This window comes from Melanotaenia boesemani, chromosome 13 (assembly GCF_017639745.1).
Source record: "Melanotaenia boesemani isolate fMelBoe1 chromosome 13, fMelBoe1.pri, whole genome shotgun sequence".
In the NCBI taxonomy this organism is placed as follows: Eukaryota; Metazoa; Chordata; class Actinopteri; order Atheriniformes; family Melanotaeniidae; genus Melanotaenia; species Melanotaenia boesemani.
In genome coordinates this window covers 34,612,264-34,628,325 of record NC_055694.1, presented here as the reverse complement: position 1 = coordinate 34,628,325, position 16,062 = coordinate 34,612,264, and the positions used below count along the sequence as shown (strand labels likewise).

Below are 16,062 nucleotides of genomic sequence, written 5' to 3'. Positions count from 1 at the left end.
CACATTTCAGCTGTTTGAAGAAACATTGAGTGTTTTTATATATTAGCTCTGGATAACTTCATCACATCTTTCATAAATTCTCCATCCAACCTAAGAAAGCAGGTTCAGGTATTTAACTTTTTATTCCAGATGGACATTTTAAACAAAGTTTTCTGTGATTAAAATTCTACACAAATGACAAACCAGCAGCGTTTCTGTTACTGTGAGATTACAGTATTTTATTACAGTCAGATTTCTGAAAGAAGCTGAAACTAAACAGCAGCAGCAGCTTTGACTTTTGGTTTGTCAACTTTCTAAATAATCCTGGTTATTTACATTATAGTTAGATTATAGGAGATGAGTTTAATTTAGACACAGAGATGTTTTCCTTCTTCTAACAACACTAGTTCAACAAGTCTGATCGCTGGAAATCCCCTGTAATCATTTTTATGAGGAAGAGAGATCACGTGACAGCATAAGTTACTGTTTTTAACCACATTAACTGAAATATTTACTAAGTTAAACAAGCTTAATTCGTTCTCAGTTCTCTCTAATTTAATGTAGTTTAATATAGATGAATAAAATCAGTGGATTTATATTAAACCACACCGTCTGAAAAAGTCTTGTTGTAATTCAACACCAGACTTCTGTGTTTATATCCATACGAAGCTGATTTCTCTGTTAAAGTAACTTATTTACTTTATTTTTTTATTCTGCTTTATAGATTTAATGTCTACGTTTTAAACTGTGATATTCGTTGTTTTTCTTTGTTTTAATCGTCGCTGTCCTTCATGTGTAAAACATTCATGTTAAAAAGAAAGTAAAATTTTCTCCTCTTCACGAACAGTTCTGACCTAAATTATAATGTCGTGTTAAACTAACTGGAAATCTACGTTTTGTATCAATACTCAAAGAAACAGAATAATTCAGAGTACTTACTGTATAAAGTTTTTAACAACGAAAAGAAAAAAAAAAGATCACATCCAGTCGACGTGAAGAAGTGAAAAAACTGAAAAAACTGGGTGTAAAAGATCCTCCCACAGAAAGGCTGCAGGACTGTTTCCTTTCACTTTACTTTAGTTAAACATTTACTGATTCCAAACATTAGAAAATGATGGACTGGAAGCAGAACATAGATTTTAAAATATTGTTTTAATTTTACTAACCGATACAGCTGGTTTACAAAAGAGAGACGCTGTGTGATTACGTTGTAGGCGCGTGTGTGTGTGTGTGTGTGTGTGTATGGGGGAGGGGGTGTTTGCATAAAATACAGATTGCAATCATGCAGGACTGGAATATGCTGCAGACATTAGAGGATCTGAGCTTCCTCTGGAAGTAGATTCTCCTCATCCCTTTGACCAAATAACCAAACCATGTGTTTTATATCTAATAAATAATTGATCCAACTATGAACATTAATCCTGATAGACAGATGGGTTATTTTAACAACATAATATATTGTTAAAATATTGTGTATTGTGTAATTAATTAATTATTTAATTAATTAATTTAAAAAGTCCCTATAATTTTAGAGGTGCTGGGATTCAGTTTAGCGGTGCTTCAGCAAAAAAGCGGCTAGAAATGCCTGTTGGTTTCTGTATGGGATGTATATATATATATATATATATATATATATATATATATATATATATATATATATATATATATATATATATGAGGTGTGCTCCCACATTACAGCCTTGCTATATGCTTTAGAGTCAGCAGTTAAACACATGGAGGATAAAAGCTGCACTGATGGGCCCAGACAGTGGGGACATCCTTCTGTGAGAACAGGCACATGAGCCTGTTTCATTACAATGTTAATACTCATAGAAATGACAAATCTGTATACCTTTTATCCTTAAACCATTTCTCCCAAACTTTCCTTTTGTTTCTCTAAACTGAGCACCCACTGGTGTCTTTGTCTTTTTTCTTCTCCATATGTTTATTTGGTATTAAATTTAAGAATCTTTACATTACCCAGTATACAAACCATACTTCATACGCACACGGGACAATGTCAGAGAAAAAACATACAAACCTCACATGAAAACATCCCATTCAGTCCATAAAATCTGCTTAGTCATGAAATTCTTCATACATTTATACAAATATTATTTTAAATGCTTGAATCATGTCCAGAGGTCAACAGATCGACATCATTTTAAATGCAGCTGTAATGCGTGTCCCTCCTGATGTCCAGGTTGGTCTTTTCTCTTCATACCAAGCAGTCTGTGGTCTTTTGTCTCTCCGTCTGGGTCTTGGAGCACGTTGCATGTCATGCTTTTACCAAACAGTTTTTACAGCCTGTAGTTTTTTCTCTCTGGTCTCTGGGACATTTTCTAACTGCATGAATGGCTTTTTCAAAACATCTGCTGAGCCATTAAAGGCTGTAGGAGACTGGGTCGCCATCTTTCTGTGGAACCTACTTTGTTCTGCTGCTGTGAGATGCTTTAGCCATCTTTACTTTGTGTAGGAGTCCTAGTAGCGTCCACACCTGAGTCTGGAGGTCCTCCAGGTGCCTTCATCTGCTATCGTCACCTGTCCCAGAGTTCTCAGCTCTGCCATGTTTCCACCACAGGGAGGAGGTGACTGAATGCTGGATCCATCTGAAGTCTCAACTCCCAACCATTTATCTCCCCAACAGGACTGTTGTCAGAGGTTAAAATCTGTGGAGAAAACCATTTAAAGGCAAAGGTTCCTCCGTGACAACGGGACTTGGGCATTACACCGAACTCCTGATGGGTCGTGGTTGAGGGCCTTGCATGGCAGCTTCCGCCATCAGTGTGTGAATGTGTGTGTGAATGTGATGTATGATGCAAAGCGCTTTGCATATCGTTCCAGGTACAGTAAAGTGCTATATAAATACCGACCATTTACCATTTAGCTCTGACAAGGAGGCATCCCCATCTGTAAGTGGTTGTCGTAGCTCTTCTGACCCGTCTAATCTCCTCAAGTGCTGATGGGGGTCATCAAGTCCAACAACATCCAGCACCTCAAGATATTTTGTGATGGTGCACTTCACCACAATTATGTCAGCAGAAGAAGCTAAAGCCAGAGTGAAGAGAAAAATGGCTGCGATGCTTTGAGGCCATTTCCTGGACACAGAGTCAGTGTGGTCGTGGCCATGGGTCGGAGTCCTGCCTCCCGGATACTCCACTCCTCACATAGAGGAGGAAAGAGTTTCCATGTGTGGCTGCACAGTCCTGATGGTAGATCCTGTAGCTGCAGCTCCTCTCGTCCGAAGACAGAATTCCCATTATCTATGAAAGCGTTCATAAATAAAACAGGATTTAGGTCCTCTCATTGTCCTAAGTTCCATACTGCAGTGAAGGGTACGGTCTGTTCATTTAGGGAGGTGTGAATGTGCAACCAAACTGATGCAGATCAATAAAACGAACTCTGGTCTGCCTAAAAATGTTAAGTCTCACTTCACTTCAAGTCCATCAAATGCAGGAAGTTGTGCTGCATCAACCAATCGATGAGCAAGTTTTCTTCTTCATGGTTTTTGTCTTCTCCTTCAATAATTCCTGATCCAGTGCCACTTCTGCCAAGAACATGATTAAAGGTTTGTTTGACTGCAGTGTGACAACAAACTGTGCTGACAGAGTAAAGCTGGATTCATCCTCGCGTGGCGCCTGCGTACGGTCGGGCCGGTCCAGCTGATGCTGGTGAAATGTGCTCTCACACTCGATGGCGTCGTGTTGAAGTTTCTCTTCGTGTTTACCACCCAGATTCAAAGAGAAGCTCCAGAAATCAGGAAACATGGAAACACAAACTGACCAATCACAAGGAAGTACTTTGTGTTAATGTGCTGCAGGCAGGTCTGGAAGACGTGCTCGTCCCCGTGGTGGAGATGGAAAAGCTGCTTCTGTGGTTCAGTTCTGTGCAGCACAAAGTACCAGCATCCAGCTGCAGTGTAACTGGATTCTGGAACACATGAACTCTGCAGTGAACAGACACGCTGGGTTTAAAAACATGCTGTTTAATCCTGTGGAAGGAAATAAACGGACTTCATAATGAAGCATTAGAAGATCTGCAGAGACGTCACAGCCTGACTGAGACAGTGAAGAACACACCTGACTCACCTGCTGGGGTCAAACGTTTGATCCATCCTCCCTGTTTTGAGATAATGGCATCTCTGTTTGGTCTGTTGTCCCTCCAGGTCTTCTGTCCTGTTTGGTGACATTAAAAAGCAAAAAAAGCACAAAATTTAATTTAGAACTAGATTTTCCCATGAACAACTGTCACCATGAAAGTATAAAAAGTAAAAAATCATACGTCTCTGTGATTTGCTGCATTCCTTAGTTTACCTGTGAAAATAAAAAAGTAAATAAACATCTTCATCATGTTCATAACTGTGTAAACAAACAAACATCCACTGTCCTCACCACTTATTAGAGATAATTTCTTCTTTCTGTAGAGAATTAAAAGTACAACTGTCGCTATTAATAATAAAACAACCACAATGATCCCAACAACTGCTGGTGTCAAAATGGAACTTTTTTCTCCACATTCAGCATCAGATGAAGACGTTCCTGCTTTTATCTGCTGAAGGTTTTTAGATTCACATCTGAAATGACAGAGGGAGATTTTTACAGAAGAATGTAGAAATACAACAGATTCCTGCTGTTCTTAGAGATGAAATGTGTTCATGTCTTCATCTCTTACACAAACACTTCTTCCCTCATGCCTTCCCACTGAGTAACTACTATCATTACAGATTGTTTACTTAAGTTACACCACAATTCTGTTACCTAAACAAATGTTACCTAATACCCCTCTTTGTTATTTATATGAACAACAGAAAATAAATATTCACTCGGATGGTAGATTACGTATCGTTTATTGAACACGTATTCAAAGCTGAGATAGGGATGACAGATGTGAGGTGTCAATGCTGTCCTTCTGATACATCAGACTCCCACAGCCAGCAGATGGAGCTCTTTGGTTTGGTCAAATGATTCAGAACACTAAACCATTTTCAAGCATTTGGGTCAAAGTTGGCTCGATGAATTCATGAGGCCTCGCTTTCACCATCCCTCGGTGCCACACAGAGCTTGCCACACACACGGTTACCTTTTCATCAAAAGACGGGAGGCAGAGAACGACCCCAAACCCTCCTGGTACACCCGTCTTTATAAAACAAAAGAAAAGGAACCATTATTCCCAATAATAAAACACAATAAAACACACGCCCTAGACGCCGTACCTTCTATCCTTGTAAGGTGTTCCGCTCATGTGGCGATGAATCACCTGGACCTTAAATGGATGCAGACGACTACGCACACGAACCTACTATTGTGGCGTCCTAGCTGTCTTTTATAACAGCCATCAATAACGAAGCCGATGTGCGCGCAGTTCGCCAACCCGGAAGTGTGTCGCCCGCTCCTTCCGGTTCCTTCCGGTTACATTCGTTCCGTCCGGTTACAAGTAGATGACCGGCAGCTGCAACTCATGAACCTGTCAGGAGAAAACAACCACGCCCACACACACACACACACACACACAGAGGAAGAGTCCAGAGTCCCATGACACATTCAGCTTAAAAAAGTGCAGGACGTGTCTGGACTGCAAAAACATTTATATATAAAACATCAGATGCAGCCCATAAAATGTGTTCACTAAACAGTTCAAACTTTGTACTTTTATTCAGACACATTCTAAAAAGTATTTCAGCATTTACAAAAATAAACATACAATACAGAATGCATCATTTACATTACAACTGTGGCTTTAATAGTCCAAATAGGATAAACATCCGGAGTATTCTTGGTTCTGGTTGTCTGATGGCAGCAGTTTCATGCTGCAGCTGAAGGCAGTCTAATCCAGGAATTTAGACTTATTCACAGATAAAAGTCCAGTTTCTCCAGTCAGTACCAAAGACTAATGCTCTTTTTTCCTGTTATATTCAGTACAACTAAGTCATCAGAAAAATGCAGCCAGGTAGATAACTGCATGTTTAATCCTGTGGAAGGAAATAAAACAGACTTAATAATGAACCATTATTTAGGGACAGTGAAGAACACACACCTGACTCACCTCTAAAACAGTCTCTAAATTTCTTCTTTTATTGTCTCCATCTGAATTCAGTGGTATATTTGTTGGTTCTTCTGTGTCACCATTTGTTTTCTCCTTCTGGTGGAAAAAAAAGAAAATACACGTGATCGAGTGCGAGATAAACCAAATGTTCCAATTAACAGCTGTTCATGAACCTATTAAAGTTGTAAAAATTAACAACAGACATGCCTTTGCTGCATTCCTTCGTTTACCTGTGGAAATAATTAAAACAGTAAATAAACATCTTCATCATGTTCATAACTGTGTAAACAAACACAAACATCCACTGTCCTCACCACATTTTAGAGATAATTTCTTCTTTCTGTGGAGAATTAAAGGTCCAACCATCACCATTGTTAATAATAAAACAACCACAATGATCCCAACAACAACTACTTTTGTCAAAATGGAACCTTTTTCTCCACATTCAGCATCAGATGAAGACGTTCCTGCTTTTATCTGCTGAAGGTTTTTAGATTCACATCTGAAATGACAGAGGGAGATTTTTACAGAAGAATGTAGAAATACAACAGATTCCTGCTGTTCTTAGAGATGAAATGTGTTCATGTCTTACTGTGTGTGTGGCTGACAAGATGAAGATGCTCCATCTGAAAATGTTCCATCTCTGCAGTCGGAGCACTCAGTGTCTGAGGAGGATGTTCCTGCACACATACAATGATACCATCAAGCTGCTTCATTCAGCTGCACAGAAACTTTCATCTAACTGGCCTCTAATGTGAACGTGGAGAAAAACTCACCGTTTGTACTGATGTACTGTCCTGGTTCACAGCTGCTGTGTTTCTGTGCTGCTGCACAGCTGCTCTTTGTAGAGTGGATACAGAAGAATCCCTCTACTGGTTCACACACAGTATCTGATGCTGCTGTACACGGCTGCTCCACCTTCAGACCACCACCTGTCAGCACCAGAGGTTACACTTTATTCTGTTATATGATGCAGAACAACATCATTTTATTTAACTTTAAACATTTTAAACGAGGGAAACTCCAACAAAATAACTTATTTAACATGATTTAAAATTACCTTTATATTTCACACAGTTTACATTTGGTTTCCTCGTTGGAGAGAAAAAGTAAAGTATCAAGTAAAATGTACCTGAATCACAGATACGACATGGAGAACATTGTTTAAGTCCATTAGGTTTGTCTGTATATGATCCATCTATGCAGGGCAGACATGACGTACTTCTGATCTCTGTGCAGTCAATTTTAACTCGACTTCCTGTTGAAAAAACAGATATTTAATTCCAGACATTCTTATTTTACTGAAGGTAAATATGTAGTTAAAGGACTCTTACCAGCGGGACACATGGGACAGCATTCATTCCCTATTTTAATAGCAGATGGATGGCAGGTTCGAGTATGGACAGAAAAGGCTCTCATCACAATCACCTGTAAAAGTAAGAAAAGAAAATTCCTCAAAATGACAGAATTTCTATTAATGAAACCAGAATGTTCCACAGTTAAACACATGACACCATGCACTGATTGATAAAGTGTTTTTAATTTAATTTTAATTAAACATCATACGCTGTTTGTGTTTATTATTCTCCTAAAGTTGTTGTTTTTAGGTCTACCGCCCCCGACCCTCATAGACCTTCTTGTTAAAGATGCTCCAGGTTGTCAACAAGGTTGAGGTCAGGAGATGATGGTGGCCACACCATCAGTTTTTCTCCTTTTATACCCACAGCAGCCAAAGATTCTGCAGGTATTCCTGCGTCATGGATGGAGCGCTGGCTTTATTGCAGCAGAAATGCTCCTCTGTTCCTACTGTCTGCTGGAAACTGCATGTTTACCAGAGGTCATTCTGACACCCTCACACACCCTAGAGCAGTGGTCTCCAACCCTGGTCCTCCAGGACCACTATCCTGCAGGTCTTAGATGTCTCCCTGCTGCAACACACCCGATTCTAATTAAATGGACTCTGACAAGTTCTGCACAAGTCTGTTACTGACCATTAATAGTTTGAGTCAGGCGTGTTGCAGCAGGGAAACATTGAAAGTCTGCAGGACAACAGGCCTTAAGGACCAGAGTTGGGCTCCTTGCATCTCACTAACCATTATTCCAGCCCCAGAAGAATCCCTCCACCACCCCCTTGTTGACGTGGCAGCCTTGTTGGGACATAATGTCCATCCACCAACATCCAGACCTCCATCCATCTGGACCATCCAGAGTAGAGTAGAGTTCATCAGTAAATAAAACTCTTTGGAAATGAGTCTTCTAGATTTATAGAAATTTATGGAAGCCTTTCTTAATGTGGACACCCTCCTTCACTAGTTCCCCTGGAAAACCATCGATCAGACCTGTTTGAGACTGTTATCAGTGATCTGAACAACCTTTCCTGCTCGCCTTCCTGCTGCTGGACCAGTCCTGTAAACATGAAGCAGCTCCATTTTTATTAATAAACTATAGAATATTTTTCTCTGAAAACTGAAACTTTTCCTCATCAGAGAGAATCAGAGAGAAAACTAAACTCAGAAGTGTTTGTTAGATTAATGATTCTGTCAAATACACAGTCTGTAATAAATATTTGACTCATCAGAGCAGGAAAAGCTCGGCTTGTATTAATAACATGGTCAGTGAGTGTTGCTGTGAGGAGGTTTATTTACTACAACAGATCTTTTACCAGCACAGATGCAGCCGCCTGAAGTTTTCCTCTTAAAATCATGTTGTAAAGCAGCTGGAAGGTCACGGAGATTTGGGATGAGATGAATGTAAAATCCAACGTTGCTGGTCGATGTCTGCAAACACACAGAAATGATCAGAGGAAGACGGTCACAGTAAATCTATTTCAGTACCGGTACTTCACTTCAGTGTTATGTTTGGGAAAGTACTTTTACTCTACTACATATGAAATACAATATAGTACTTTTGACTGCCAGTTTTTTATCATCACTACAGATTATTTTCTTTTTTAAACACAAAAACAGCCGGTGTTTGTCTTTCTGTGCAGTTTCTGCTTGTTTTGGTTCATGTGACAGTGATGCTGTCGTACGTGAACGTCATGTCCACCAGGCTGAATGCAGAGGAAACATCTCTCAGATCAGGTAGTTCATGAAGAGCTGCTGTACAAGCATCATGTTTATAACAGAGAAAGACAACGTTCTCCATCACTGGTGGTCATCTTAAGTCCTCTGTAGTCCACGTCGTGGTCCTCAGTGATCAGTCCGACAACCTCAGAGTCCTCTGAGAACTTCTGCAGAACACAGCTGTCCGTGTTGTGTCTGAAGTCTGCAGCGTAGAGGCTGAAGAGAAACAGGACTAACACCGTCCCCTGGGGGAACCTACGCTGCAGGTCAGCCCGGGTCTCACAAACTGGGGCCGGTTTGTGAGATAGTCCAGAATCCAGTCTGCCACATGAAGGTCCACCCCAGCCCTCTCCAGTTTGGCTTTCAGGAGCACCGGCTGGATGGTGTTGAAGGAAATGGACATGATTCTTACAGTGCTGCTGGGCTTCTCCAGGTGAGCCAGAGCACAGTGTAGCAGGAAGATAACCGAGTCTTCCACTCTGATGCCAGGCCGGTAGGAGAACTGTAGGATCCATGGAGAGTCCCACCGTGGAGTGGAGGTGCTCCAGGATCGTTTATTATACCCACAGCAGTGGTGTTTTGTCTTTACTACACAAGGTCAGATACTGGATGTATTTTCCAGGTCATTTTGACACCCTCAGATAGGGGCCTAACATCTCCCTCCTAAAAACCTGAATTTAAATCCTTCATGTAGAATCATTAGAGACACATTCTGGATTCTTTCATTTGTATTTTATTTCGTATCTTTTGGGGTAAAATAAAACTAGTTTAGAAATAAAATTGCCTTCCTTTGGCCAGACCTTTAAACATGACAGTAGCTTCTATTTCTCTTTTTTCATGAACTAAAGGATCTTTATACAAAAACAGAAACTTTTATATATGAGAGAATCAGAGGGAAGATTAAATCAGAAGTATTTGGTAAATAAATGCCACAGTCTGCCAAAAACAAACTTTTTGTGTATAATTAATATTTGACTCATCAGAGCAGGAAAAGCTCGGCTTGTATTAATAACATGGTCAGTGAGTGTTGCTGTGAGGAGGTTTATTTACTACAACAGATCTTTTACCAGCACAGATGCAGCCGCCTGAAGTTTTCCTCTTAAAATCATGTTGTAAAGCAGCTGGAAGGTCACGGAGATTTGGGACGAGATGAATGTAAAATCCAACGTTGCTGGTTGATGTCTGCAAACACACAGAAATGATCAGAGGAAGACGGTCACAGTAAATCTATTTCAGTACCAGTACTTCACTTCAGTGTTATGTTTGGGAAAGTACTTTTACTCTACTACATATGAAATACAATATAGTACTTTTGACTGCCAGTTTTTTTTTTTTCATCACTACAGATTATTTTCTTTTTTAAACCCAAAAACAGCCGGTGTTTGTCTTTCTGTGCAGTTTCTGCTTGTTTTGGTTCATGTGACAGTGATGCTGTCGTACGTGAACGTCATGTCCACCAGGCTGAATGCAGAGGAAACATCTCTCAGATCAGGTAGTTCATGAAGAGCTGCTGTACAAACATCATGTTTATAACAGAGAAAGATAACGTTCTCCATCACTGGTGGTCATCTTAACACCATGTTTGAGCCTTTTTAATGAAGAGTGATTAGTTGTGTTTTAAATATTTGCTGTGCACGTAGCTAAGAAAGAGTGGAGGTTTGTTTTATTCCTGATTTGACTCCCTGTGTGGCTGGTAGAGAGATTCTGATGCTACTTTAGAATAAAATACTTGTTTCCTCAGACCACCGTGTTCTTTATCCAACAGCATTAAGGTTCATTTATACTCGACGCAGCAGACAGACAGTTGTGTCGTACGTCACCGCCCTCATACTTCTATGTGTCTTTATGTTTCTATGGGTAATAAGTCAGTTCATCCACAAGGGGGCAGTGTCGAGTTCAGAGTTCATGTCCACATTTTGACCCTGGTTGGTAAAGTTGTTTCCAACAGCCCAACACGCCCTAAATACTCACATATAGTCTTTCTTAAAAAGTGTGTAAATTCTACAGATGTTGTCCTCGTCTTCATTCTTCTTCTGCTTTTTATTCCCTTCCTCTTCCTCTTCTTCTTCTCTGGTTTGTTCCCTGGTCACATGTCAGCTATTCTGCTCAGCACAGCATTAGAGTTTGAAACGTCTTCAGAACAAAATAAAACCTTTGGCCTTGTATTTACTGTTGTAGGTAATAAACTTGTGTACTTTGTTCACCATTAGAAATTATACACAAACTACATAAACCAGCAGAGGTTCTATTACTGCAAGTAAAAGTAAAATAATCTGGTTTACAGTCAGATTTCTGAGAGCAGTTTAAAGTGAAAACATGCAGCAGCAGCTTTTTACCTTTGACTTGCTTTCTTTAGAAAATCATTCAGCCATGAAGGTTGTAACTAACTGACCTGTTCACAGTTCACATTCATTTCACACAATCTGCTTCTTTTCATTCTAGTTTCCTACATCATCAACAGACTCTAAGACATGAGTTTAAGTTGTGTTAGTTCTTGTTACCATACATTATTTTAACAAGTCTGACCTTTGGAAAACCCCTTATCAAGTCAGGTTTGTTATCATGGAGGAAAAAACCTGCTGAGCAGAATTTTATGTTCCAACACGACAGATCACAAGACTGGAGAATTATCTGAAAAACCAGGTCATTAAATACATGAACTGATAGTTTTACAAAGCTGAACAGGCTGAAACTGAGAGAGCTCTCCCATTTTAAAAACACATAAACTAAATCAAGTCACACACACACACATGTCTGACATTTTATCTCAAACAAAAGACTCGTTGTAATTTAACACCAGGACAGCAGAGCTCTGGGTATTTGCTGTTAATATCGTATGTAGGGCTGTAAAGGTACGTCATAACGTACGTTACTTTTAATGGAACAAATAAAAACATAAAACTGTTTAACTTTGGTGTAGACAGGAACATGTTTAATGATGTTTAAAATGAAACCAGAAACAAAAAAGAAACCTTTTCTTTTACTGCTGTAAAGACGAAGTAACATGATTAGTTGCAAATGTGATGTTTGGTTAATAAAATAATAGTTTGAATGAAAAACATTTTCACATAAAGTCTGTATTTAAGCATTTTACATGTTTTATTTACAGTAATTGTTTTCCTTAAAGGCTAAACTTGCCAGAAAATATTAATAATAGGACATATGTCCCTTTGTCCACTCAGAGACATGAACACCATGACACACTTTTCTCCAGTCAGTTCTAAAAACCTGGATGAGATCATCGATCATAGTGTGTGTGTGTGTATTATTTCATTTATTTATTCTTTTATGTAAGTGTAACGTCTAAATTTTAAACAACCGCAGGATTCAACCTTTTCTTTTTTCCTTGAGTTTTAACGTTTTAACCCCCCCTTTCCTTCCCATTTAAAATTTAACGTCCATGTTTAAAAAGAAATAAAAGAAAGGCAGCTGCTGTTGATAAAACAACCAGTTCTCATCTTGATCATAATATCATGTTAACCTTTCTGGAACTGAACATGTACGAACAAACAGAATAAATGTGTCGGTACTTACTGCTGATAGTTTAAACGATGTTCCACCATGTTAGATTTCTGCGTTACGTTCAAGGCGACTCGGAAACATGAAGGACTGCAAGAAAAATACTAAATAAATTCAACATTTTTTAGACGAGCAACATAAGTCCAGATCCAGGCAACGAGAGAGAGAAATGAAAGAATTCAGTCTGTCCACCAACGATCCACCCACAGGAAGAACATTTATGGCGTTTATTCGGTTCCTGGATAAGTAGGGGAGACCAGGGACAGTTGTAACAAGGGACGGTTGTAACACCTTCAATTCCTCCAATCAGAAACAAGCTAGAGCGATGACACTCACTTTGCACATGCTCAGTTAGATTGTCTTCTTGCTAGCAAAGAGCTACTTTGGAAGTTCACAGACAAAGTTAACACCAAAAGTGTTTTTTTGAGGTAAAAGTTTAACTTTTCTATCAGATGTATTTTTTGGATACTGTTCTGAGTTTAAATAACTAGGAATCCAAACAAATAGTGTTAGAATCACTGTTTTAAAAGCTAAAAATTGATTACATGTGTTAAATTAGCTGTCAAGCTAGTTTAAATGAGGTTAAATCATGGATGGTCACACAGGGACGGTTGTAACGCCTTGTTACAACCGTCCCTGTGTGACCATGTAAACCAGGTCAGTCATTTTTATTTATATTTTAAAATCATAGATCATCATTATAACAAAAAAGAATTAGGAAAATACTAGGTAAATGAAACAAAGCGTTTGCTTACAGCATGCCTAACATCAGAAAGAGGAAGACCCAACAAAAAACCCTCCAAACCCAGCAAGAAGAAAAAAATTCAGGACACATCCTCTGATGATGAAGAAGACTACTGCATTGTGTGCCTGGAGAGCTACTCCAGGTCAAGGGAAGTCTGGCTCCAATGTTGGTCCTGTAAAGCCTGGGCCCACAAGGAATGCACAGCTGGAGGTGACTTTTACACTTGCCACAACTGTGAGTCAGAATGAACACCCCCACCCCACCACCAACCACCACCCCTCCACACCCAGCCATCAGTTTACTTCTTCAAACAGTTCTACAGGCTTCATAACGATCTTCCCCTGAGACTGTGGTGAAACAAATCCTCACCTCTGTGATTTTGCAGTCAGTGTTAAGAGTTTAGTGTATTCTCAATGTTAGCTGAGATTTGGTTTCTGTTTCTGTTCTACCCATTAAATATTTTTTTTGCATTACAGTTGACAGCGTCCCCTCTTTTTTGTCAGGCAGTGTGAAAGAATGAACAGTGATAATCTTTTTTTATTTTGAGCATTTAACTTATTAATCATGTATATTTTAGACATGTTACAACCGTCCCTGGCATGTGTTACAACCGTCCCTGTGCACTGGGACAGTTGTAACAGTGGATTGTCTGCATTTAAATCAATTTTGCAACCTATACATATTTCACAAAACCACTTAAATTGATTGTTTCAGTAGTAAACACATTGAAGTTTATAATATAGCAAATTGGCTGCTCTGATGTAAATGGTTTTTGAGTTATTAAAAAAAATCCCAAAAAGTGTTACAACTGTCCCTGGTCTCCCCTAGATTAAGTAGATTAACACACTAAGACTGAAAAGAAAAGCTTGTCTCAGGTGTAAACCTGAAAGAAGCAAATCCAAAATTCCCCTTAGTTACAAGCCAACTTCTTGTGGGATGGGTTGGAGGAGGACGATAAGTAAAATGGTGGGTTTACATCAGGAGACTGAAAAGATTTGAAAAAGACTCTTAGAAAACTATCAGCTCACATCTGCTGGCATCTAAAAACCAGTGTTTAGAGTTTTTACTCTCAGAGTGAGATGTTACAAACACTGTGAATCTTGCAGGGTCACTATTTACAAAACTACAACCAGATTCTTTTAGCAGTTTTTGTAATATGTTGGACAGTTGACACACACACACACACAGAGAGAGAGAGAGAAGGAGAGAGAGAGAGAATCATGGTGTTTCTCTCCTTTTCAAACAGACTGTATCTTACAGAGTAAAATATGTAAAAACGAAAACAATATTAGCGAAAAACGACCGTTGGTTTTATGACTTTCTGAGTTTGTAAATGCATCATAAGGCGCATTCCGACAGAGAAGTTCTAAGAACTTCTCTGTCGCGTGGACCCACCTGTGGCCCCCCCTCTGAAGGTACACTCACCTACATGAACCAAGATTTTTCTACTCTTCATAATAGTCTTTAATATTTGACGTATTTGATAGTGTTTCAATATGGCTGCACAAAGGAGGGTCATGGAGAGGGCGTCATGAGATCACATATACACTTAACTCATGGTGCAGCAAGGACAGCACAAGCGGAGCCCCAAAGCATGCTGGGAAATATTTCAGTACACCCATCCCCAGGACCAATCGATCAGCTTTCTCTGGGCGGGCAGGCATTGAATCTTGACTTATTTGTTGATCGGTTTGCCAGAAATCACCAAAACCGCAGAATACAGTTGCTGTAGAAGTGGGGGACAGCTAATGTATTAGTGTAACTTAGGGCTGAGAAACTGAACCAAGGTTGCACTTCAGTCATTCTCATTATCAGTTCATTATCACAGATTATTTCATCCAGTCAGTACAGTCTACAAACTGTTGATGATGTTGAATGAATCCTGTTGGTTTGTGTCTTATTTTTTTTTCAGAAATGTATGTTGTCATTTTTGTTCCACATGTAGTTCAGATCTACACATGTAATATTAAGGGAGTAAATCTGACTGAGGTCAAAGGCTGTGTGTGTCCTCACAGTTATGCTTGTTTGAATTTTTTATGCAAGTATAGTATTTTTCAAATCGTTGTAATGGTATGAAATTTAGTTTTTGAAGAAAATGTTTTTATTCTTCTCGGAGTCATTGAAGTCAGAATGCTCAAACCATACACATTAAATACAGTAAATGTATTAATGATTTATTGATAAAGATTACATCACCATAATCTTCATCAAGAAATCATTACATTTACTACAGTTACAGTGGTGTAATGGCAATGTAATGTTGAAAATGCCCGAAAAAGATAGTAGAAGCCAGAGTTTGTACTAATGGTTAAACTAAGAAGGGGGTGTCTTACTTTCTATTTTTTTCTCATAATTATTAGGGTCCGAGCCATACGAAGTATGGCCCTATTGTTTTCCAAATATTTATTCTTCTCCTTCTCCTTCTAAGCATTTTGAGCCTAAATATCACCCCCTAAACACCCATGAAAAGTTGTGAAACTTGGCACACACATCAAGCCCGGTGAAAAATTTGATATTCTAAAGTCCGCATTGACTTCAATGCAAAATTGGCTCAACAGCGCCACCTAGAGACATCAAAAATCCCCAAATGAATGGGGTCCCAAAAGTCTACTTCGACATAGGAAGATGAAACTCGGCACACACGTGTAACACCGCGAGTCGAGCAAAAAAGTCAATCTAACACCTGTTGCCATGGCAACGGGGTGCCCGCCA

The 16,062-nt window shown here is 39.3% G+C and overlaps 2 protein-coding genes across 7 annotated transcripts in view; both read right to left on the bottom strand.

The window, feature by feature from the left end:
- LOC121652027 (tumor necrosis factor receptor superfamily member 14-like) overlaps nucleotides 1-12,759 on the bottom strand; it is a 30,213-nt gene extending 17,454 nt beyond the window's left edge. For 3 of the 6 annotated variants that reach the window (XM_042004554.1, XM_042004557.1, XM_042004555.1), the window contains exon 1: nucleotides 919-1,573. Coding sequence is in view for 3 of the 6 variants with exons in the window: in XM_042004553.1 (XP_041860487.1) it covers nucleotides 2,461-2,631; nucleotides 3,790-3,970; nucleotides 4,068-4,180; nucleotides 4,261-4,269; nucleotides 6,229-6,251; nucleotides 6,453-6,523; nucleotides 6,614-6,701; nucleotides 6,798-6,953; nucleotides 7,154-7,279; nucleotides 7,356-7,449; nucleotides 8,684-8,725 (1,074 nt within the window). In the remaining 3 variants the exon portion in view is untranslated. Of the gene's footprint in view, nucleotides 1-918; nucleotides 2,632-3,789; nucleotides 3,971-4,067; nucleotides 4,181-4,260; nucleotides 4,270-5,611; nucleotides 5,948-6,021; nucleotides 6,118-6,228; nucleotides 6,252-6,335; nucleotides 6,524-6,613; nucleotides 6,702-6,797; nucleotides 6,954-7,153; nucleotides 7,280-7,355; nucleotides 7,450-8,683; nucleotides 8,799-10,153; nucleotides 10,269-12,620 lie in introns of those variants that run through there. The other 3 variants (XM_042004553.1, XM_042004556.1, XM_042004558.1) reach the window with 3 other exon arrangements.
- The window catches only part of LOC121652025 (zinc finger MYM-type protein 1-like), a 28,474-nt gene that overhangs the window by 4,984 nt on the left and 7,428 nt on the right, over nucleotides 1-16,062 (bottom strand). The window contains exon 2 of the mRNA XM_042004550.1: nucleotides 11,695-11,705. The gene's annotated coding sequence lies outside the window, so the exon portion shown is untranslated. The remainder of the gene's footprint in view (nucleotides 1-11,694; nucleotides 11,706-16,062) is intronic.